At 44.4% G+C, this 24,426-nt stretch overlaps 1 protein-coding gene across 1 annotated transcript; it reads left to right on the top strand.

The window, feature by feature from the left end:
* The first annotated feature begins 330 nt into the window (after positions 1–330).
* LOC123110772 (calmodulin-binding protein 60 D) lies at positions 331–5,528 on the top strand. The gene is made up of 12 exons (XM_044531379.1): positions 331–787; positions 908–956; positions 1,069–1,118; positions 2,556–2,604; positions 2,708–2,757; positions 3,192–3,691; positions 3,779–3,942; positions 4,051–4,257; positions 4,339–4,492; positions 4,597–4,704; positions 4,803–4,877; positions 4,961–5,528. Exons 1-12 carry the CDS (start codon positions 603–605, stop codon positions 5,176–5,178), a joined length of 1,809 nt encoding a protein of 602 aa, XP_044387314.1. The 5' UTR covers positions 331–602; the 3' UTR covers positions 5,179–5,528.
* Positions 5,529–24,426: the final 18,898 nt, after the last annotated feature.

The raw sequence follows: 24,426 nt of genomic DNA, 5'->3' as shown, positions 1-24,426 counted from the left end.
AGCAAAACCTCTAAAAGAGATGTTGCAACCAAGGAACACGAATTTTCATCAAAAAGGAGAAAAAGGGAAGAAGAAACTTAAGGGCGAGAGAGAGGAATCTTGCAAGACTCAAGAGAGAGAAATTAAGGGCGGCATTGCCGCATCGATCGGTTTTCTCGTACGTACGTGTCTTCCGGACTTGGCCGCGGGTAGCGAATCATGCGCGTCCAGCCGTCCACGAACGAAACAAGCGAGACTCCCCGCGCTTTCGGCCGCCCGCGGCAGCAAGAAGGCGAGTGAAGTGAAGTGGGGCTGCTTGAGTGCTTGACTTGCTCCTCAGTCGTCCCCCCTCGAGCTCTCACCTACCAAATCCGTCGAAACACGCTCGGAGTCGGTGGAGAGCGAAACAATTATCCTTAATCCTCCACGTCGCGCTCTACATCTCAATGGCCGCCCATAAAACCCAGTGGTGGCGTGAGCTGAACGGCGCCGATCCATTTTCTTCCTCTTCCACAGGAGACTAGCCCATTACCCCCCTTCCTGTTCCTCCCGCCGCTGCTATCGTGCAAGAAGTTGGTACCAGAGAGTGTGTGTGTGTGAGAGAGGAACGATTCGTTGGTGCCATGGCGCCGCCCAAGAGGCAGCTGGCCCTGACGGGCGCCGGCGCAGGCCGGGAGGAGGCGAAGCGCCTGCGCGTCGGGGTCGCCAACGCCAGCGCCGCCGGCTGGCAGGCGCCGACATCGCCGGCGTCGCCGGGGACGCGGCTCATGCGGCGGACGGTGCTCGTCGTGCTCTTTCTACTGCGAATGTGCGTGCCTCCATCCCCATCTGCCCGCTCGATATATATTTCTTCTCTATCCATCGGGTGCACGTCGAGCTCCGTTTCTTGATTTCTAACTCTTCTTTCCCCGCGAATCGGTGCGTGCAGGAGCGACGGGATCACGGTGACGGAAAGCATCTCCCAGATTGGTCGCATGGTGAGCGCGCGCGCGCGTGTGCACGAGTACCCGTTTTTGCTGGAATTTTGTAACCACTAGTACTTCACCGGGTGCCAATGATAATTTTGTTTGTTTCTTTGTGCTTGTATAGGTTCAGAGGAAGATGGAAGGGATTCAGAAGGTTCAGGCTCTTATGATGCGGTGAGGATCATTTCTCTGTTATGCTCTTGTGTTCTAATTTTCGCTTCAAAAGATATGGCAGCCGTTTCTCATTACTATCTTCTAGCAACTGTTTAATTACGCTGTGATAGGTCTAGCAGTGCTCGGGTTATGCTGTAATAGTCTAGTCTTGCTTGTTCGGGTGTTGTTAGGTTTTTGCCCCATAGCATACGTGTCGATGACGAGCGTGTGCAGTAGGTTTTTCCTAGTAGTGCTTGAGCTCGTTTTCCCCTTCTTTCCCATCTCCTATTAAACTCTGGACTGGTGTATTTCCGTTATATCTTTAATGAAAAGGGGATAAGCCCGGTTCAAAAAAAAAGCAAGTGTTTAATTATGGACTTGACTTTCCACTAAGATTTTCTTCCTGTTTTCGTACCATTTAGCTTTGGCAATAAAAATATCACTTATAAAAGAGAATTTTTGGAAAATGTTTTGTACATACAATGCATTGAAATATGTTCAACCATCTATTGAAAAACAGTTCTTGTCTTTCAAAGAGAATGTTCACATAATTGTTCTAATCTAAATATGTTTATATAAAAAATGTCATGCATGTCTTAGAAAAATATTTATTTCGCCACATGTAATATTACTTTGATAAAAACAATTGTACCATTTTTTAATTATATTCATGTATTTAAGAAAAAAAAATCATGTAACTAGTTAAAATGCCACATGTTCCACTAGAGATGGTAAAGTTCATATAGTGAAAAATTATTAATTGGAATTATGAGGTGCAACACATGAAAAGTACAAAAGGAAATAGAAACAAGCAAAAACATGATACATAATTAAGAAAAATAAAAAACAATATAAACCAAATAACATGCTTGAAAATAAAATAGAAGATAAAACGGTGACACTGAAAATCAACAAACAAAATGGCACAGAAAAAACAAAAAAAATGATTTCTTAAAAGGTAGGGCTATACAAATTAATAAAAAAAATATGAAACTAGAAATGGACAAAAAAGAAAGAAAACACACGAAACTCATATGGAAATGAAAACCCATAAAAGATCGCCCACAACAAAATAGAGGCAGTTATGGGGAGCCAACGCACTAACCCCTCTTGTTAGGCTGGTCACAATGGGGAGTATCAGTGTGTGATACTACATCCCAGGCCTTAGGAATCACTTGCAAATAAAGATAAAGATTAAGCCGGCTTTTATTTTTGAATAATCAAGGGTGTACATTGGAGACCTTGTCAACATGTGAAAGGGCATAAAAACCTAACAAGTAACTTACTAGGTATAGTTATATCCTTTTATTTCTTGATGTATTTCCATGATTTCTTCAACTTGCCGTACTTTCTCAATGAAAATATGCAAGCTTTGCATGTTTTGTTGTTATTTACTTTTGAGATAAATAAAAGGCTTACCCGTGCTTCTTTTTATAATTTTGCTATCTTTGGTCTTAGCAAATTGGAAAATTTAGAGGAAAAGGTGGAGAGCATGAGCCATGAAGTGGTTAGATTCATATTCCTTAAAATAATTTCTTTGCATGTTCATCCTTATTTGATAGTATAATATATTTGTTGCTCACATTGTATTCGCCATGTAAAAATTGCAGAAGAAATTGGCACGTTTGCATTCCAATAGACACGCCGATAAACACCCAAGGTAACAGATCTGTAATTGCAATGCTCGATAGTTTCCTCCGTCATACTTAGTCTCATGTTGAAATGTTAATATCCATTATCTAGCCTTTTGGTGAGTTATCATTCTATATATATACCTAAATAGTTGATCCCCACTAACTCTAATTCTATCAACATGCAACTATGTCATCTCACTGTGTCATCATGCATGGGAAAAAATTCATCTTAACATGCACCATGCATGCTATCCATATTTAATAGTAAATAGTATTCTACAAATGTACAGTAATCAAAATACAATTAATTATATACATTTTAGTTTCAGTTCTCGCATTGTCCTATAGCAGTACCTATCCGATGTTGCTCTATAGGAACAAAGTAGTATGTGGATGTTAAATTCAAAAATGCCAACTGAACAACAACTACATCACAATGTCATTCATGTTCCTGTTTCAGATCAGAACCATATCAGGAGGGTGCCACTTTGAGTGAACCGAACGCCAACATTCGCCTGCGTTTCCTGGATGGCCTGAAGACTCCAATTTACACAGACAAGATTATAGCCTCTGAGAGCAATGCGGCTATCAGGATTGGCGTCTTTGATGGTGACAAAATGATCAGTGAAGGCCCGCTTTCGAAGGCGAAAGTTGAGATCCTGGTTCTCCGTGGCGACTTCTGCAGTGATGGTCAGGAGAGCTGGACTGAAGAGGAGTTTAACAGCCACATAGCGCAAGGCCGGCACAGGCAAGGGTCAGTGCTGGGGGGCGATTGCAGTGCGTGGTTGAACAATGGGGAGGCGTCATTGGGAAAAATCCGCTTCAGAGAAGGATCATCCAGGACTCCCAGTAGGAAGTTCATCGTCGGAGGAAGAGTATGCATGAACAGGAAGATCGGTGGTATTCGAGTCCAGGAAGCTGTCATGGAGCCGGTCACTGTGCTGGATCGTAGGAATGAAGGTAAAAGACTTTTGTTGCTAGTCAGCATGTTCTTTGTTTCTATTGGACCCCCATTACAGTTTTCTTTTTAATCTTTGTTTGCTTCAGCAAATGAGAAGAGGCACCCTCCCAGATTGGATGATGAAGTGTATCGCCTGGAAGAGATCTCCAGAGATGGAATTTACCACAGGAGGCTTAAGAATGCTCATATCTTCACAGTGGAGGACTTCTTGAAGGCTTTGAACAAGGACGCAGACGAGCTCTGTGAAACGGTATAAAATCTCCCCTAAAATCAATTGTTTTTTCTCACTCTTTTTAGAAGTTGTTGTGCTATTTTCTCATGGTGAATAATGTTGTCGTTTCGATTTCTTTACATATAGGTCCTCGAGATCAAGAAGCGCAGTAATGCTTGGGAAAGAATGGTTAAGCATGCCAGAGAATGCTGCCTCGCAGACAAGCCGGAGCTCAAAGCATATCGCAATGTAGAGGGGACTGTGGTGATCTTCCTCAATTGCGTGCATGATCTTGTTGGAGCAGTCTTTTATGGTGTTTACATTTCACGGGACAATTTTGATCCGGCTAAGAAGGTACATTCTCAACACAATCATCTAATATTTGGACCATATGTGGAAGTCAAACAAGTTGAAGATATCATTTTCTCATCGCAGGCTCAAGCGTACGAGTTGAAAGAGTGTGCGCGCCATCAGTTGGACAGTCTTCCGTTTGACTATGTGATGAATGGCGATCTTCCTGAACAAGTTCCCTCTAGCACTCATTTTACTCTGGATGCATTCATTCTTGGTCCGGATGTCGCGCTTCAACGTTAGTTAGATACACGTTTTCTTACCCTTCCCATGTCTTAAAATTTCTGACTATGCGATGGCCTGAACTATGGAGCTTAAATTGGTCTTTTTGAGGAACTGCAGCAAACGAAAACCAGTTGCAGGATAGGATCAACAATATCACTGAACCATCTCACCAGAACGAGTATATTCATGGTGATCAGAGCACAGTTAACGCACATTATTTCCAAGGTACATAGTTGTTGCTGCTTTGTTCCCCTCTTATCCTCTGTTTCCTCATGGACTCCTTGCAGTTTCAGCGACTTATGCTCATTTTGGCCTTTTTTCAGGAGAAAGTATTCTAGCAGTTGGTCAGCAGCAACCTACAATTTTCACTGGTGAATTACTTCACTGGCACTACGAAAGTGAGCAATCGTTCTCTGCATGAACCATGAACAAACCTGAATAAACCTGATAGATGACTCACATTTTACTCTCCCAATTCCAGGATCAGGTCAAGTGAACATCCATAGCCAGATGCAAGCTCCCATGTCCATGGATGGCGGAGGTGTCATGCAGGCATCAACCTTTGTTCAGCACAACCTCCTGCCACAATTATTCGGTCCTACGCAAGTCCAAGAAAGCATGCATGCCATCCATTACTCTGAGAATCCACCTAACCATGCTGTTGGACCATCGACATGGCACGATGATATTTATCCCTGAACCGGAGCCTAGCGCCAATCTATTTCCCGGACCGGATTATGGAAGCTTCTAGCAAGCGAACACTTTCCACAATGCAGTTTAGACCGTGTACCATCATGGTCGTGTGTTGTGTGTCACTATAACTTAGGTGTCAGGTTATGATATACGAGTAGTATTACTTTCAGTCTCAAGCATTGTAAACTGTATGTTTGGATACAAAATTGCTTGCCCCTATTCTTTCCTATTAGATGTTTTCAACATTGTACAATGATGTCGTGTGGGATCTAAGGGTGTGTTGTAACTTGGGCAAAACATTTTGTTGTCTGCGCGCCCACTGATGTTTAATTGATGCTTATATGTTTTGGAATTTTTACGATTGTAAACTGCCATGAATAGCAGACTGATATTGTTGAGTAAGAGAAAACTCAGAACGTAAAATTTTCTCACATGGTCACCGTTTGGGATTGCAGCATACCCCCTCCGCTCCCAAAAGAAATCATATAAACTTTGTCTCAATTCAAAGAGTGCAAAATTTAACCTGTACGCATCTCCTCTCCTGAAATCTCAGGTGGCTAGGGTTTTTCGTTCGTGCAGCCGCCATCACCAGTTCCCCTCGCCTCTGGGTGCCTTCGGGCACCGGCGAGGTGGGGGAACCCCCCTTTGGAGTGGAGTTTGGGTCTCCCTAGCCCAACCTACGGTTCAATCTAGGTGTGTGGGCGATGGTGGCGAGACGATGTCATGCCTGGCAGGAGGCTCCACCAGCAGAAGATGAAGGAGACGGGACGACCCCAACTGTCAGTGAGTGAGCTCGAGGCTTGCGGCCTGTTCTATGTACCTGGGCTGTGGAGTGAGTGTGTGTTTGTTAGGACAAGGATGGGAGGAATCGAACTATTGCCTTAAGTATGGTTCTCAGTCTCGATTACAAGCTGGTTACACGAATGGAAGAGGAACGATAGGAAACTAGGGTTCTTGCCGCCGCCGAGCCGGGATCCTCTGGATGCCTATCTCCATCAGCCTGCCTTGGTTAAGTAGGTGGGGTGACTGGGCTTCAACGGGTCCAGTCAGGCCCAAAGATGCGGGTGCTGGCCTTGGTCACGCTCTGGGGTCGGCCTCCTTCCAGTCTAGCGTGGTTGACAGGCGGGCCCGGTATGTCAGTGGTGCTGACATCCCTCCTCCTTGTGTCGAGGCTTGCCCCCAAGCCTTTGCGTGTGGAAAGTGCGCCTGGAGTGCAGCTTTGTCCTCCCAAGTTGAGTCCACCTTGTCGCCTTGAGACCAGCGAACCTTGACCTGTTCGACCATGCCGCCCGTTCCTTTGCACCAACGTGACTGTAGAATCTGCACCGGCACTGCCAGCATGTCTTGATCAATTTTTGGGTTCTGGATTAGCCTCCGTACCTGGGAGTAGTGCACGCCGGAGCATCGACACATGGAAGACCGGGTGCACGGTGGCGTCTGGAGGTAGCTGGAGCTTGTAGGCGACCTCGTTGATCTTGGCGATGATGGGAAAGGGCCCGAAGAACTTGAACGATAGCTTGTGGTTGGCACGCGGTGCAACCGATGTTTGAATGTATGGCTGTAGCTTGAGGAATACCTTGTCGCCCACTTCAAATTGGCGCCATGAACGTTTCTTGTCTGCTTCAGCCTTCATGCACTGGCGTGCGCGGTTGAGGTGTTGTTGAAGGAGTTGTTGCACTACTTGGCGCTCCTCCAGACACGACTGCAGGGCCGGTACCGAACATGAAGATGATGCTGAGATACCCCCAGTGCCTGGGTTCGTGACCAAACAGGGCTTTGAAAGGCGTCATTCCGATCGCCGAGTGATGGGTCAAATTGTACCAAAACTGGGCAAGTGGAATCCAGAAGCTCCAGCGTCGAGGGCAAGTGTGCGTGAAGCAACGAAGATAAGTTTCCAGGCATTGGTTGACTCTCTCCGTTTGGCCGTCTGTCTGCGGGTGGTTAGCCGTGCTCAGCGGCAGCTTTGTTCCCGCATACTTGAAGAGTTCTTGCCAAAAGTGGCTGGTGAAGACCGAATCACGGTCAGACAATGGCTCCAGGCAGACCGTGAAGCTTGTATACTTGGTTCATGTAAAGAAGAGCCACTTTTGATGCCGTGTAGGGGTGTGCTAGAGGCAGAAAGTGGGAAAATTTCGTCCTCTTCTCCACAATGACCAATAGGCAGTTGAATTTTCCAGATTGCAGCAGGCCATCGACGAAATCCATAGTAATCATGTCCCAGGGTGCAGTTGGTATTGGGAGTGGGTTTAGGAGTCCAGGGCTTGCAGTTCGATCCGGCTTGGCCTGCTGGCATATGGAGCAACAACATATATAGTTGTGCACATGGGTTTTCATCTTTGGCCAGGCAAAGAGTCGCCGGATGCGTCGGTACGTAGCTGGGATGCCTGAATGTCCCCCCATGGGACTGTCATGAAATGCTACAATAATCTTCTATTAGAGAGTTGTGGACCCACCCAGCCAAATTCGCCCTCTGAACCTGAGCAACCCTTGAGTGAGAGTGAATCTTTCCTTCGGGTTTGGGCGAATTGCTAGCTGTTCCAGTAGCCGCTGTGCTTGAGGATTTGTGTTGTAGCTGGTCAGGATATCTTCCAACCATGCTGGCTGGCAGGAGGTGATTGGGGTCAGGATCTCATCTGGTTCGGCACGAGAGAGGGCATCCGCTGCCGTATTCTCCTTCCCCTTCTTGTATTTGATGGTGTACTGAAGACCCAATAGCTTAGTGAAAGCCTTTATCTGCCATGGGGTAGATAGACGTTGCTCTTCGAGGTGAACAAGGCTTTTCTGGTCTGTATGGATTGTGAATTCGCTGTGCTGAAGATATGGCCGCCATTGGTCAACTGCTACTATCCTTCCAAATACTCTTTTTCATAAGTTGACAATCCCTGATAGCGAGGTGCCAATGCCTTGCTCATGAATGCTATAGGGTGGCCTTCTTGTTGCAGAACAACCCCAATGCCGTGTTCACTCGCGTCTGTTTCTATTGAGAATGGCTTAGTGAAGTCTGGTAGTGCGAGCACTGGAGCTGAGATCAACTGTATTTTCAGCAACTGGAAAGCTTCTTCCGTCGTTTGTGTCCATACAAACGGCACGCCCTTTTTCAGGAGGTGGGATAGTGTCTTGGCAATGATCCTGAAGTCGCGCACGAATCTTCTGTAGTATCCGGCAAGCCCCAGGAAACTGCAGACTTCCTTAATGTTTGTAGGGGCTTTCCATTTTGCAACTGACTGAATCTTTCCCGGGTCAGCGGCGACCCCTTTCGCGCTGATGACATGTCCTAGGTATGTCAGTTGCTGCTGACCAAACGAGCACTTACTCATCTTGACTTTCCGGTGGTCTCGCTGAAGCAACTCCAAAGTTTGGCGCAAATGGTTCAGATGATCTTTCAGTGTCCGACTGAAAACTAGTATGTCATCAAAGAACAGGAGCACACAGTGTCGCAGGAGAGGCTTCAGGGTGAAATGAATTGCCCCATTGAAGGTGGTTGGACCGCCTGCGAGGCTAAATGAGACCACTAGGAATTCGAAATGCCCAGAATGAGTCTGAAAAGCTGTCTTGTACTCTTCCCCTTCGGCCAACCTGATTTGGTGGTACCCAACACGGAGATCCAGCTTCAAGAACCATTGAGCGTCGTGCAACTCGTCTAGCAGTTCTTCGATGATTGGTATTGGAAACTTGGCCACACATGTGAGGGCATTCAAGCGATGGTAGTCCACACATAACGTCCACGTGTCGTCTTTCTTCTTTACTAGGATCACTGGAGAAGAGAAAGGACTCGAACTGCGCTGAATAATGCCTCTGCGGAGGAGTTCCTCAACTTGCCTCTCTATTTCGTCCTTGTGCTCTGGCTTGTGCCTGTAGGGTCGAATGTTAAAAGGTTGCGCCCCTAGAATTAGGGAATCTTGTGGTCACAAGTACGCCGGGGGGTAGCTCAAATGGTTCTCCGAACACATCTTCAAACTCTGCAAGTACTGCTTGGATGCAGTCAGGCGTGGCAGCAGCCGGCTCTCCATTTGATGTGATGGCGTGCAGCTGTACCATGTAAGCCACGGCATTGTTGTTGCAGAGTCCCCGCAGTTGCAGGCTGTTGATGATCAAGCATTCTGTCGACTCAGTGTCATGGCCCCTCAGCGAAATTGATCCTTGATCTGATGGAATTGCAATATGCTTGGCCTTCCAATCCACTGTCATTGGACTGTGCTCCTTGAGCCAATCCATTCCCAGTATTGCATCGTATATGCCGAGTGGTAACACCTTCATATCAGTCTGAAATTCGTGTCCCTGAGAACACCATGAGCATTGGGGAGTCACAGAAGAGCATTTGAGCTCGCCTCCATCAGCTACACGAACTCTGTATGGAATGAGTAGTGGTTCGACCCCTTCCAGGAATGTTGCTAGCTTGTTGTTGACGAAGGACGTGGAACTGCCCGAGTCCACTAACATCAGAACTTCCCTGCCCTGGATCCATGCTTGCAGTTGAAATGCTTTTGCAAAGACTCCCCCTGAAAGTGTTGATCGAGATATAGCCATCACCGTGTCGTCTGCGTTGTGAGTTGAGCTGGTTGTCCATGGTTTCATCGAGGCTGAACAATTCCAGCAGCTCCTCGATGACGTGCAGCTGCACGAACGTGGTGCACACATGATCATGCCCCCATCTTTCGCCGCATTTGAAGCAGAGACCGCATGCGCGTCGGTAGTCGCGCAAGGCCTTGACCTTGGAGGTGTCGGTGTGAGCGCCATCCACGCCACGACGATCCACCGCGGGTGTTGGGGAAGCCGCAGGAGCTGGTCGTGGTGGCGGAGGCAGTGGGAGTGGCATGCTCGGTCGAAGCATGGCGTCGGTACCACGCGGAGTGGCCCGCGGCTGGTGCGCTTGCTGCGTCGATTCGATGACCTCCTCTTGCAGCAGCGCCAGGGAGCACGTCGTGCCCAGGTCCGGCGGTCGTTGGATCAACACGACTGCACGTATATCCGCCCGCAAGCCCTCGACAAAACGAGTGAGATAAAAGTAAGGATGTATGGACTCCGAGTAAGAAGCCAAATGATTCACAATTAGTTCAAAACAATCAATGTAATCCGCCACAGATGAAGTCTCTCAGATGGTGTAAAACTGACGAATTAAGAGCTGGTGTTTATCCCGGCCGAAACGGGTGCAGAGCAGAGCTGCAAATGCTTCCCAATCAAATTCTGAGAGGCGGTTTGGAGAGATTGTAACCAAACAGAGGCTGCCCCAGAGAAATTGAGTGCAGCCATAGGTGCCCAGAAGGAAGGATGGATGCCGAACATGGAGAAATACTGCTCACAGAGTGTTTTCCGCAGTTTCGGGTTGTCTCTAGCAAACTAAGGAAAAGTAACTGACGGGTGCGCTTGGCCCAACTCGGCGAGCATTTGGCTCGCATGAGCGAAGGGGGACAGAGGAGGAGGGGGCGACTGGAGGGTGTACTGACCAGTGCCCGGGAGCGGCGCCGGCGGAGTCGCCAGCAGCATCTCCCGGTGAAGAAATGCGTCACCGTGGTCCTTCGACCCGTGTGGCTACGAGACCACTACCGAGCTCGTGTCCAGGCTTGGATCAGGTGCGCTGGTCTCTTTGGCTGCCACACTGATAACCCACAAGTGTAGGGGATCGCAACAGCTTTCGAGGGTAAAGTATTCAACCCAAATTTATTGATTCCACACAAGGGGAGCCAAAGAATATTCTTGAGTATTAGTAGTTGAGTTGTCAATTCAACCACACCTGGATAACTTAGTATCTGCAGCAAAGTATTTAGTAGCAAAAGTGGTATGATAATAAAGGTAACGGTAGCAAAAGTAAAGATAAATGTTTTTGGTTTTTGTAGTAGTTGTAACAGTAGCAACGGAAAAATAATAAGTGAAGAACAATATATGAAAAGCTCATAGGCAATGGATCAATGATGGATAATTATTCCGGATGCGATTCTTCATGTAATAGCTATAACATAGGGTGACACAAAACTAGCTCCAGTTCATTAATGTAATGTAGGTGTGTATTCCGTAAATAGTCATACGTGCTTATGGAAAAGAACTTGCATGACATCTTTTGTCCTACCCTCCCGTTGCAGAGGGGTCCTTACGGAAACTAAGGGATATTAAGGCCTCATTTTAATACAGAACCGGAACAAAGCATTAGCATATAGTGAATACATGAACTCCTCAAACTACGGTCATCACCGAGAAGTATCCCGATTATTGTCATTTCGGGGTTGTCGGATCATAACACATAATAGGTGACTATAGACTTGCAAGATAGGATCAAGAACACACATATATTCATGAAAACATAATAGGTTCAGATCTGAAATCATGGCACTCGGGCCCTAGTGACAAGAATTAAGCATAGCAAAGTCATAGCAACATCAATCTCAGAACATAGTGGATACTAGGGATCAAACCCTAACAAAACTAACCTGATTACATGGTAAATCTCATCCAACCCATCACTGTCCAGCAAGCCTACGATGGAATTACTCACGCACGGCGGTGAGCATCATGAAATTGGTGATGGAGGATGGTTGATGATGACGACGGCGATGAATCCCCCTCTCCGGAACCCCGAACGGACTCCAGATCAGCCCTCCCGAGAGAGATTAGGGCTTGGCGGCGGCTCCGTGTCGTAAAACGCGATGAAACTTTCTCTCTGATTTTTTTCTCCCCGAGACGGAATATATGGAGTTGGAGTTGAGGTCGGTGGAGGTCCAGGGGGCCCACGAGATAGGAGGTCGCGCCCTACAGGGGGGCGCGCCCCCTGTCTCGTGGACAGGCCCTGGGCCCCCTGGCATTAATTCTTTCGCCAAAAATTCTTATTAATTCCAAAAGTGCCTCCGTGGATTTCCAGGACATTCCGAGAACTTTTCTTTTCTACACATAAAACAACATCATGGTAGCTCTGTTGAAAACAGCGTCAGTTCGGGTTAGTTTCATTCAAATCATGCAAGTTAGAGTCCAAAATAAGGGCAAAAGTGTTTGGAAAAGTAGATACGTTGGAGAAGTATCAACTCCCCCAGGCTTAAACCTTTGCTTGTCCTCAAGCAATTCAGTTGATAAACTGAAAGTGATAAAGAAAAACTTTTACAAACTCTGTTTGCTCTTGTTGTTGTAAACATGAAAAGCCAACATTCAAGTTTCAGCAAATATTATGAACTAACCATACTCACAATAACACATAGCTCTCACAATTACTCATATCAATAACATAATCAGCTAGCGATCCATAATAATAAAACTCGGATGACAACACTTTCTCAAAATAATCATAACATGATATAATAAAATGGTATCTCGCTAGCCCTTTCTAAGACCGCAAAACATAAATGCAGAGCACCTTTAAAGATCAAGGACTGACTAAACATTGTAATTCATGGTAAAAAGAGATCCAGTCAAGTCATACCCAATATAAACCAATAATAAAGAATGCAAATGACAGTGTGCTCTCCAGCGGGTGCTTCTTAATAAGAAGGGTGATGACTCAACATAAAAGTAAATAGATAGGCCCTTCGCAGAGGGAAGCAGGGATTTGTAGAGGTGCCAAAGCTCGATTTTAAAATAGAGATTGAATAATCATTTTGAGCGGCATACTTTTACTATCAACGCAACAACTATGAGATGGTTGTATCTTCCATACTAAATGCATTATAGACAGTTCCCAAACAGAATGGTAAAGGTTTATACTCCCCCAACCACCAACAAGCATCAATCCATGGCTTGCTCGAAACGACGAGTGCCTCCAACATACAACAGCCCTGGGGGAGTTTTGTTTAATTATTTTGATTTGCTTTGATCGTTTTGGATCATGGGACTGGGCATCCCGGTTACCAGCCCTTTCTCGTGAATGAGGAGCGGAGTCCACTCCTCGTGAGAATAACCCACCTAGCATGGAAGATATAGGCAGCCCTAGTTGTAACATGAGCTGCTCGAGCATACAAAACAGAATTTCATTTGAAGGTTTGGAATTTGGCACATACAAATTTACTTGGAACGGCAGGTAAATACCGCATATAGGTAGGTATAGTGGACTCATATGGAACAACTTTGGGGTTTAAGGAGTTGGGATGCACAAGCAGTATTCCCGCTTAGTACAGGTGAAGTCTAGCAAAAGACTAGGAAGCGACCAACTGAGAGAGCGACAACAGTCATAAACATGCATTAAAATTAATTCACACCGAACACAAGCATGAGTAGGATATAATCCACCATGAACATAAATATCGTGAAGGCTATGTTGATTTGTTTCAACTACATGCGTGAACATGTGCCAAGTTGAGTCACTCAATTCCTTCAAAGGCGGATACCATCCCATCATACCACATCATAATCATTCTAATAGCATGTTGGAACGCAAGGTAAACCATTATAACTCATAGCTAATCAAGCATGGCACAAGCAACTATAATCTCTAAATGTCAATGCAAATATGTTTACTTCATAATAGCTGACTCAGGAACGATGAATCATCATATTTACAAAAACAAGAGAGGTCGGGTTCATACCAGCTTTTCTCATCCCAATAAGTCCATCATATATCGTCATTATTGCCTTTCACTTGCACGACCGAACAGTGTGTATAATAATAAGAGTGCACGTGCATTGGACTAAGCTGGAATCTGCAAGCATTCAACTCAAGAGAGAAGACAAGTAATATGGGCTCTGAGTTAAATAGACAATCATGCATATAGGAGCCACTAAGCATTTTCAATATGGTCTTCTCGACCCCCAAGGGAAAGAAAATAAAATAAAAATATTTACACGGGAAAGCTCCCAACAAGTAAGAAGAAGAACTAGAAATCTTTTTGGGTTTTCATTTTAATTTCTACCACAAGCATGGAAATTAAACTAACTAATTTTTTTGGTTCTTCTTAAGGTTTATCAAACAAACAAGAAGAAAACTGGAAAAAGAAATTTAAACTAGCATGGATAATACAATGAAAGAGTATGAGCACCGACGACTAGTGTGTAAACATGAAGGTAAAGTCGGTGAGAAATACGTACTCCCCCAAACTTAGACTTTTGGCCTAAGTTGGTCTAGTACCAATGACCGCCTGGCTGATATCCATAAGTGAAACTGGGGTTGTACTAAGATGCAGAGGCAACAGTCTCCTGAGCAGCAGCGTGTTGGCGAGCTGCCTCCATTCCCCTCTCATATTCAGTTGCTTCTTCCCTGGTGACAACGTATCTTCCTCTTGCCTGATAATCAAAAATGTAGGGGGCAGGAAGAGTAACAGGGACGATGTTGCGCCTGTCATAGATTAGTCGATAATGGAGGAATTGTTCATTCCTCTCAAGAAAATGATGGTCAAACATAGCTTCTTTATCCAAGTAAACAGGAGGTACAATCATATCCCCCTCTTGTGGAGCTATATTAAGAAAATTTGCCACACGGGTTGCATAATTTCCTCCAAAGAAGTCTCCCCTTCTACTATTATTCTGCAACCTACGTGCAACTATTGCCCCCAGGTTATAACCTTTATAACCTGACACAGCACTCTTGAGGACACAAAGATCAGGGGCACACATGTGACATATTTCGTCCTTACCTTTAATGCATCTACCAATAAAGAGAGCAAAGTAATGTATAGCAGGAAAATGAATGCTCCCTATGGTAGCTTGTGCTATGTCCCTAGATTCTCCCATAGTAATACTAGCAAGAAAATCTCTAAATTCAGTTTTGCGAGGATCATTAATATTACCCCACTGTGGGAGTTTGCAAGCAGTTGTGAAATTCTCTAAATCCATGGTATAAGATGTATCATAAATATCAAACATGACACTAGGAGAATTACGCGCAGAAATATATTCGAACCTTCGCACAAAGGAATCAGTCAATTGATAATATTGAGGACACTTATCTCGTAAGAAGTCCTCCAGCTCGGCATTACGCACATACGCGTCAAATTCCTCCTTGAAGCCTGCTTCGACCATAAAATCATCGGATGGCCACTCACAAGCCCGTACATTTGCGTCCCTCGGCAATTCAACATCTTGCTCATGTATAGCAATCCTTGGCCCTTTCTTTGCCGAGGAACTGCCTTGGTACATTCTTCTAAGCATATTTCTTTTTTTGAAAATTTCTGAAATTTTAGTAACTTCAAAATATAAGTGAATAAAACTAAACAAGATTGATAGCAACTACTCCTACAAGTGTCTAGAGCCTATATCATGCGTTGGAATTGCTTGGGACCTCCTAAATTTGACATGCAAGCTCAAGAACATGGTCACCTATGCAGCAAAAATTTGCAATGAATAAAGCACTAGAACAAAAACTAATTGGACCAATGGAGGAGTCACATACCAAGCAACAATCTCCCAAAGCAGTTTTGTGAATGGAGCTTTGAGCTAAGAGATCGAAAATCGCAGCAAAACGAGCTAGAACTCGTGCTTGAGCTGGATGGGGATTTTTTTGGGTAGAAGATGAAGTGTGTGGGTGCTGGCATAAGTGGAGGGGAGCCACCAGGGGCCCATGAGACAGGGGGGCGCGCCCTATAGGGGGGGCGCCCTCCTCTCTCGTGGCCTGTTGCTTGCCCCTCCTGCAGTGTTTTTAGTGCCTAAAATCCTCAAATATTCAAGAAAAAATCATACTAAATTTGCAGGGCATGTGGAGCACTTTTATTTTCAGACTATTTTTTTAATGCATGGATAATTTAGAGAACAGACAGATAATACTACTTTTGCCTCATTTATTCTAAATAACAGGAAGTAAAAAGAGGGTACAGGAGGTTGTGCCTTCTAGTTTCATCCATCTCGTGATCATCAAAATGAACCCACTAACAAGGTTGATCAAGTCTTGTTAACAAACTCATTCCGAATAACACGGAACCGGAGAAATTTCAAATAACACTAAGTTACCTCAACGGGGATATAAAAATCCCCAACAATAAGAATATCATACTTTTTCTTGACAGTAGGGAGAGGAAATTCAAAACCTCCAAAAATGATAGTTGGAACTTTTTCAATAGAATTGATGCTATGAACTTGAGATTGTTTCCTCGAAAAGTGTGTCGTATGCTCATTACCATTAACATGAAAAGTGACATTGCCTTTGTTGCAATCAATAACAGCCCCTGCAGTATTAAGAAAAGGTCTACCAAGGATAATAGACACACTATCGTCCTCAGGAATATCAAGAATAACAAAGTCCGTTAAGATAGTGACATTTGCAACCACAACAGGCACATCCTCACAAATGCCGACAGGTATAGCAGTTGATTTATCAGCCATTTGCAAAGATATTTCAGTAGGTGTCAACTTATTCAATTCAAGTCTACGATATAAAGAGAGAGGCATAACACTAACACCGGCCCCAAGATCACATAAAGCGGTTCTAACATAATTTCTTTTAATGGAGCATGGTATAGTTGGAACACCTGGATCTCCAAGTTTCTTTGGTATTCCACCCTTAAAAGTGTAATTAGCAAGCATGGTGGAAATTTCAGCTTCCGGTATCTTTCTTTTGTTTGTAATGATATCCCTCATATACTTAGCATAAGGATTTACTTTAAGCATATCAGTTAAGCGCATACGTCAGAAAATAGGTCTAATCATTTCAGCAAAGTGCTCAAAATCCTCATCATCCTTTGACTTGGATGGTTTAGGAGGAAAGGGCATGGGTTTCTGAACCCATGGTTCTCTTTCTTTACCGTGCTTCCTAACAACAAAACCTCTCTTATCATAACGTTGACTCTTTGATTGTGGGTTATCAAGATCAATAGCAGGTTCAATCTCTACATCATTGTCTTTACTAGGTTGAGCATCAACATGAACATTATCATTCACATTATCACTAGGTTCATGTTCATCACCTGATTGAGTTTCAGCATCAGAAATTGAAATATCATTGGGATTCTTAGGTGTGTCTATAGTAGGTTCACTAGAAGCATGCAAAGTTCTATTGTTTTTCTTTTTCTTCTTTTTAGAAGAACTAGGTGCCTCTAAATTATTTCTCTGAGAATCTTGCTTGATTCTCTTAGGGTGGCCTTCAGGATACAAAGGTTCCTGAGTCATTCTACCAGTTCTAGTAGCCACTCTAACAGCAAAGTCATTTTTATTATTTAATTCATCAAGCAAATCATTTTGAGCTTTAAGTACTTGCTCAGCTTGAGTAGCAACCATAGAAGCATATTTGATAACGCGGTGAAGTTCATCTTTAACTCTAGCCAGGTTATCACTTACGCGTCCTATCTCAAAAGCATTATTCTTTAACTCTCTACCAACATAAGCATTAAAACTTTCTTGTCTAGCCATAAAGTCATCAAATTCATCTAAGCAAGGGCTATGAAATTTAGTAGAGGGTATTTCAACTTTATCATATCTATAGAGAGAATTTACCTTTACTACCTGTGTCGGGTTATCAAGACAATGTGGTTCTTCAGGCGGTATATTAAGACCATGTATTTCTTCAATAGGTGGTAAATTCTTAACATCTTCAGCTTTAATACCTTTTTCTTTCATTGATTTCTTTGCCTCTTGCATATCTTCAGGACTGAGAAATAAAACACCTCTCTTCTTTGGAGTGGGTTTAGGAATAGGCTCAGGAGTTGGCTCAATTGGTTCAGGAATTACTTCAGGAATTAGCTCAGGAAGAGTCCAATTATTTTCATTAGTCAACATCTTATTCAATAGTATTTCAGCTTCGTCGACTGTTCTTTCCCTAAAAACACAACCAGCACAACTATCCAAGTAGTCCTTGGAGGCATCGGTTAGTCCATTATAAAAGATATCAAGTATTTCATTTTTCTTAAGAGGGTGATCAGGCAAATCATTAAGTAACCGGAGAAGCCTCCCCCAAGCTGGTGGGAGACTCTCTTCTTTGATTTGCACAAAATTATATATTTCCCGCAAGGCAGCTTGTTTCTTATGAGCAGGGAAATATTTAGCAAAGAAGTAATAAATCATATCCTGGGGACTACGCACACAACCAGGAGCAAGAGAATTATACCAAGTCTTAGCATCACCCTTTAATGAGAACGGAAATATCTTAAGGATATATAAATAGCGAGACTTCTCATCATTAGTAAACAGGGTGGCTATATCATTCAACTTGGTAAGATGTGCCACAATAGTTTCAGATTCAAGGCCATAAAAAGGATCAGATTCAACTAAAGTAATAATTTCAGGATCAACAGAGAATTCATAATCCTTATCAGTAACACAGATAGGTGAAGTAGCAAAAGCAGGATCGGGTTTCATTCTAGCATTAAGAGATTGTTGCTTCCATTTAGCTCATAATTTCTTAAGATCATTTCTATCATTGCAAGCAAGGATTTCCATAGCAGCTGTTTCATTCATAACATAACCCTTAGGAACAATAGGTAATACATAATCATTGGGGGAACCTTCATCATCACTATCATCAATAATAGTTTCTTCAATATTTTCATTCCCCCTAACTCTAGCAAGTTGTTCATCAAGAAATTCACCTAATGGCAAAGTAGTATCACGCACAGAAGTAGTTTCATCATGCATAGCAGAAGTGGCATCATCAATAACATGCGACATATCAGAATTCATAGCAGTAGCAGGTTTAGGTGTCGCAAGCTTACTAATAACGGAAGGAGAATCTAGTGCAGAGCTAGATGGCAGTTCCTTACCTCCCCTCGTAGTTGAGGGCAAAATCTTGGTTTTAGCGTCCTTTAAGTTCTTCATAGTGATCAACAGATATAAATCCCAAGTCACTTAGAGAATAGAGCTATGCTCCCCAGCAATGGCGCCAGAAATTAGTCTTGATAACCCACAAGTGTAGCGGATAGCAACAGCTTTCGAGGGTAAAAAGTATTCAACCCAAATTTATTGATTCGACACAAGGGGAGCCAAAGAATATTCTTGAGTATTAGCAGTTGAGTTGTCAATTCAACCACACCTGGATAACTTAGTATCTGCAGCAAAGTATTTAGTAGCAAAAGTGGTATGATAATAAAGGTAACGGTACCAAAAGTAAAGATAAATGTTTTTGGGTTTTTGTAGTAGTTGTAACAATAGCAACGGAAAAGTAAATAAGTGAAGAACAATATATGAAAAGCTCGTAGGAAATGGATCAATGATGGATAATTATGCTGGATGCGATTCCTCATGTAATAGCTATAACATAGGGTGACACAGAACTAGCTCCAGTTCATCAATGTAATGTAGGCATGTATTCCGTAAATAGTCATACATGCTTATGGAAAAGAACTTGCATGAAATCTTTTGTCCTACCCTCCCATTGCAGCGGGCTCCTTATGTAAACTAAGGGATATTAAGGCCTCCTTTTAATAGAGAACCGGAACAAAGCATTAGCATATAGTGAATACATGAACTCCTCAAACTACGGTCATCACCGAGAAGTATCCCGATTATTGTCACTTCGGGGTTGTCGGATCATAACACATAATAGGTGACTATAGACTTGCAAGATAGGATCAAGAACACACATATATTCATGAAAATATAATAGGTTCAGATCTGAAATCATGGCACTTGGGCCCTGGTGACAAGGATTAAGCATAGAAAAGTCATAGCAACATCAATCTCAAAACATAGTGGATACTAGGGATCAAACCCTAACAAAACTAACTTGATTACATGGTAAATCTCATCCAACCCGTCACCGTCCAGCAAGCCTACGATGGAATTAATCACGCACGGCGGTGAGCATCATGAAATTGGTGATGGAGGATGGTTGGTAATGAAGACGGCGATGAATCCCCCTCTCCGGAACCCCGAATGGACTCCAGATCAGCCCTCCCGAGAGAGATTAGGGCTTGGCGATGGCTCCGTGTCGTAAAACGCGATGAAACTTTCTCTGATTTTTTTCTCCCCGAGACAGAATATATGGAGTTGGAGTTGAGGTCGGTGGAGGTCCAGGGGGCCCACGAGATAGGATGCCGCGCCCTACAGAGGGGGGTGCCCCCCTGTCTCGTGGACAGGCCCTGGGCCCCCTGGCATTAATTCTTTTGCCAAAAATTCCTATTAATTACAAAAAGTGCCTCCGTGGATTTCCAGGACATTCCAAGAACTTTTCTTTTCTACACATAAAACAACATCATGGTAGTTCTGCTGAAAACAGCTGCAGTCCGGGTTAGTTTCATTCAAATCATGCAAGTTAGAGTCCAAAACAAGGGCAAAAGTGTTTGGAAAAGTAGATATGTTGGAGACGTATCACACACCAGGCGCTGCCGCCGTAGGCAGGCGCCCCTGCTGCAGATCCGCCACCGCATCGGCGAGCTGGTCGACGCGGCGCTCCAGATCGGGCTGCCGGGCTGCCAGATCGTCCAGCTTGGCAGTGTCCACGTGGATCACCGCCGTGTTGCTGCGGAGCTCCAGTCAAAATTCCTCCATAGAGCTTTTGATCTTGTCCATGTACCCCTTCACGGTCGGATCCATGGCCTCGATCTGAATTCGAGCTTGGTGCAGATGACGGGTTTCAATGAACTGCGCCAGATCGCGCATGGTGTCGTGGAATAGTCATGTCAAATGTCCTCGTGAAAGGACTTAGTTGTGGAGCCATAGCAACTAGGAAGCTTGAAGGGGTTAAATCGGGACAAAGGACACGAGAGAGTTTATACTAGTTCGGCCCCTTATGGTGAAGGTAAAGCCTACGTCTAGTTGGGTTGGTATTGATGTTTCGATGACCAGGGAGCGAGATACGCTATGCCTGGCTCTCGATGAATTGTTTCTTGCCCTAAGCCGCCAGCAGGTCGTCCCCTTATATACACGGGTTGATGCCCTGTGGCTTACAGAGTCCCGGCCGGCTTATAAACAGTGTCCGGCTCGGTGACTAGTTAAATCTACCTTATGATACAAGTCATGCTATCATGGCGGTTTACTACAATGGGCCTTAAGCCGCCTGTGGGCCTTAAGCCCTTTATTGAATCGCCATCTTCATGCTTGGCCTTGGGCTTCTCTCTGATGAGTCTTCTTTGTGTAACCCGGCCCCTCCTGGGTGGCTTACACAAATAGTTATATCCCCAACATTAGGCCCCAAATTGATTTGAGCCTGTTCATGTCAATCTAAAAATTATTTTTAAAGAATTAAATCTTCAGTCTTCTGACTATACAGAGGGTTTTCGTTAACCCACCATGGCGTCATCTTCTGGATCCGTCTTAACCTGGCGTGACGTCGTCCTTCCTTTAATTCATTTTCTATTCCATCATATCCTTCAACGGATCTCTTCTTTATTGATTGTTCCGAAAATCGAGGCGTCGGGGCCGCTGGATAGTAATTCTTATCTCGTCATTTCCCGCGCCGTCTCAGTTATCCTCTCCCTTTAAATAGACATGACTTAGGTCTTTCATTTTCCTCCTTTCAATCGTCTTCTTCCTCTCCTCTCTGCCACTCGAGCTCCGCCGCCGCCACCGTTGAACCCCTCGTCTTCATCGACTTAAGCCGCTGCATCAACCTGACTTTGACCAGAGATCGACGGCGAATCCTCCACAACTCGTCCTCATCCGTGAGTTCCTCTCCTCCCCTTTCTTAGATCTACATTGAAGCTCCGCTGAGTTCATCGGCGTTCATCACTGTCCGACGCAAACCCTCTCTAGTTTTCACCTCCAATGCCCTGTTTAGATCGTAAAAACTATGCAGAACTGCTGCGGTAGTTGTTTGTGTTGATCTTCCATAGAAATATATCTCATTTCCCTCGTTTAGAAACCCTTTTCAAGTGTATGAACTTCTCTGCCCTATTTTTAGGTCTAGGAAATTTTTCTTTCAGAGCAATCATTTGATCCAGAATAATAGCTGTCGTCTGTGAAACTTGTTTCTATCACCCGGAAAGCTTCTTCAGAAAAATGCCCTTTAAACACCACTGTCAGGTGTCCGGTTGAAATAAGTGACACTGAACTATAAGCCTTGCCTTCTTCTCATGATCTTAAGAATTCTTGAATTGCCCTTGACACTGGTAGCGGCTTAAATATTATTGCACAATCACCCTTATATCATTAGGCCCCTTTCTTAAGCCGCCACTTTAAATAATTTAGATATTTCTCCCGGGTTAAAGTTGAACCGGAGCTTTCTTATTTTGTCGTAGGCCAACTGTTGTCATGGCTCCTAAGGCGGCCAAAACTCCTATGACTAAAAGCAAACTTGCCGAGTTCGTGAAGTCTGGCCATCTGCCAAAGAAAGAGATCATGTCTTACCGTGCCCTCACCCATCTGAAGAGATACCTCAACCCAAAGATGGGGAGGTAATAGTGTTCATGGATCACATGAACCGGGGATTTGCCCCTCCCGGCTCAAAATTCTTCAGGGAAGTTCTGAATTTCTTCGACCTTAGACCTCAAGACATTGGACCCAATTCCGTGTCAAATCTTTGCAATTTTCAAGTCTTCTGCGAGGTGTACCTGGGAGAGGAGCCAAGTCTACTTTTGTTCAGAGAACTTTTTTTTTGAACCGGCAAAATGAACGTGCCAATGGACCTAGCCTTGAACTTGGCAGCATCTCAATCCAGCGGCGGCGAAATTGTTTTTTTCCTTATGTTGAACTACCAAGTCACCCGAAAGATTGGAACCAGACATGGTTCTACTGTCAAGACACGTCACCGGCTGATGAGAGTCCTCTACCCGGCTTTCGCGCCCTGCGCCTTGAATCCAACCATCATCTGGCGGACAAATTGACTGCTGTTGAGCGCCTGCCTCTTAATCCCACCATTAAGAAGATCAAAGCCCTTTTAGGCAACGGGTTAAGTGGCATCGATTTGGTCCGGGTCTGGGTCACCTGGCGGATACTACCATTAAGCCGCCGCTCCGGCTTAATGTGTACTTACACAGGCAAGAAGGAGGACCCAATGCGTCATAGTCCTGATGACTTACCAGATGATGTGGTAGATGCTACAGTCCAGTCACTGTTGAAGGAGGGCACTGTAACCAGTAATACCTTCGGTTTACTTCCCTTCTGCAAGAAGAACCCGACCCCTGCAGTAAGTTACCGATCTTCATAAATACTCTTTAACATATTATACCTTCTTGTACTTATGATTCCTTATCTTTTCCACAGGCCGGTGATAATTTCTGGAAGGTCAAGTATGACCATGAGGCTGCCAAACAGTCCAGGGCAGCCAAGAAAACTGAAAGGAAAGCCGCCAAGACGGGCACCTCAAAGAAGAAGAAACCCAGCGCCTCCGATATGCTTAAATTGGATGACTCTTCTTCCGATGAGGAAGAGGTAATATTTTGATTTTCTTTAACTCCTTTGTCGTTATTTTACTAACATGTTATCCTTTCAGGAAGATACAGGGAACAGTCAAGCAATTGACGAAGAGGTAACTATAATCTCCTCCGACTCAGAGCCTTTGCCAACACAAAAAATCCGAAGGGTGACACGGAAAGTAAGATTTTCACATCCTCTAGCTTACCAAGATCCTCAATTTCTTTTGAAGCAACAACAACTTGAGAATCGGCGGCAGACTCGGGCCAACCAAGATGCAGAACTCTCCTCCGGCTTACCTGATGCAACCAGGAAGCGTCGGACCGAGGTTATCTCCGATTTACGTTCTGCTTTACATTTGGCGGGTCTAATTCGCCAACCTCTCAATTCATCTGACTCCAATTATCAGGATACCTCTCCGTCTTCCGATGAGTCGATGCAATCAAACATGCCGGCTTTTAAAACAGCTCCCGGGTAATGTAACCTTTCTTACTTCAAGTTTTTCCATACTTATACTTTGATACTCATCCTTCCACTTTGATTGACAGCCTGCAAGTGAAGCCCAGCAAGAGGGCAAAGAAGAATAAGCCGTCCCGAGACCCGGTGGTCACTGAACCGGCACCTGACTCATCCATTCCTGACAGCTCCACCCATCAGCCACCGCCTGAACCGGCGTCTGATATTCCGGTGCCAACCTCTGACCCGCCTGTAGACGACGTTATCCACAACTCTGATAACCCGGAAATTCCTAGCCCGGTCAAGGCGACTAATCCGGAAGTTGAATTTCTGAAAAGCCAATATGTTGAACCGGGCGGCCTACTGTTCTTGCCCAATGCACTGCCAAGGAGGAGTTTTCTCAACGTCGGAAAGCCAAACAGGACATCACTGATTATACTCACCTAAGCATTGGTGATATAGTTTCGGGCTATCTGAACCAAGTACACAATAGTCATGACCTGGAAATTGACATGGTGAAGCAAATACAGCACAAATCGGAGGTATAACTTATGCTTTTTTCCTGAACCTTACTTACTGTACCAGCCCCCAAGTCTATTACTTATGAATGAATATGTTGTAGACTTAGAAATCTACTTACTGTTAGTTTGTCCGGTTTAAAGTGAATACATTTAA

The sequence above is a fragment of the Triticum aestivum genome, chromosome 5B (genome assembly GCF_018294505.1).
Source record: "Triticum aestivum cultivar Chinese Spring chromosome 5B, IWGSC CS RefSeq v2.1, whole genome shotgun sequence".
In the NCBI taxonomy this organism is placed as follows: Eukaryota; Viridiplantae; Streptophyta; class Magnoliopsida; order Poales; family Poaceae; genus Triticum; species Triticum aestivum.
Note: the sequence above shows the minus strand (reverse complement) of the source record. Positions and strands in the feature narration are given on the sequence as shown.

Excerpts from the sequence above, each read along its gene's own strand:
- LOC123110772 (XM_044531379.1), top strand. The coding sequence starts at position 603 with ATGGCGCCGCCCAAGAGGCAGCTGGCCCTGACGGGCGCCGGCGCAGGC. Across the intron at positions 2,758-3,191 it reads CACGCCGATAAACACCCAAG|ATCAGAACCATATCAGGAGG; the intron begins GTAACAGATCTG and ends TTCCTGTTTCAG. Across the intron at positions 4,878-4,960 it reads ACTTCACTGGCACTACGAAA|GATCAGGTCAAGTGAACATC; the intron begins GTGAGCAATCGT and ends TCCCAATTCCAG.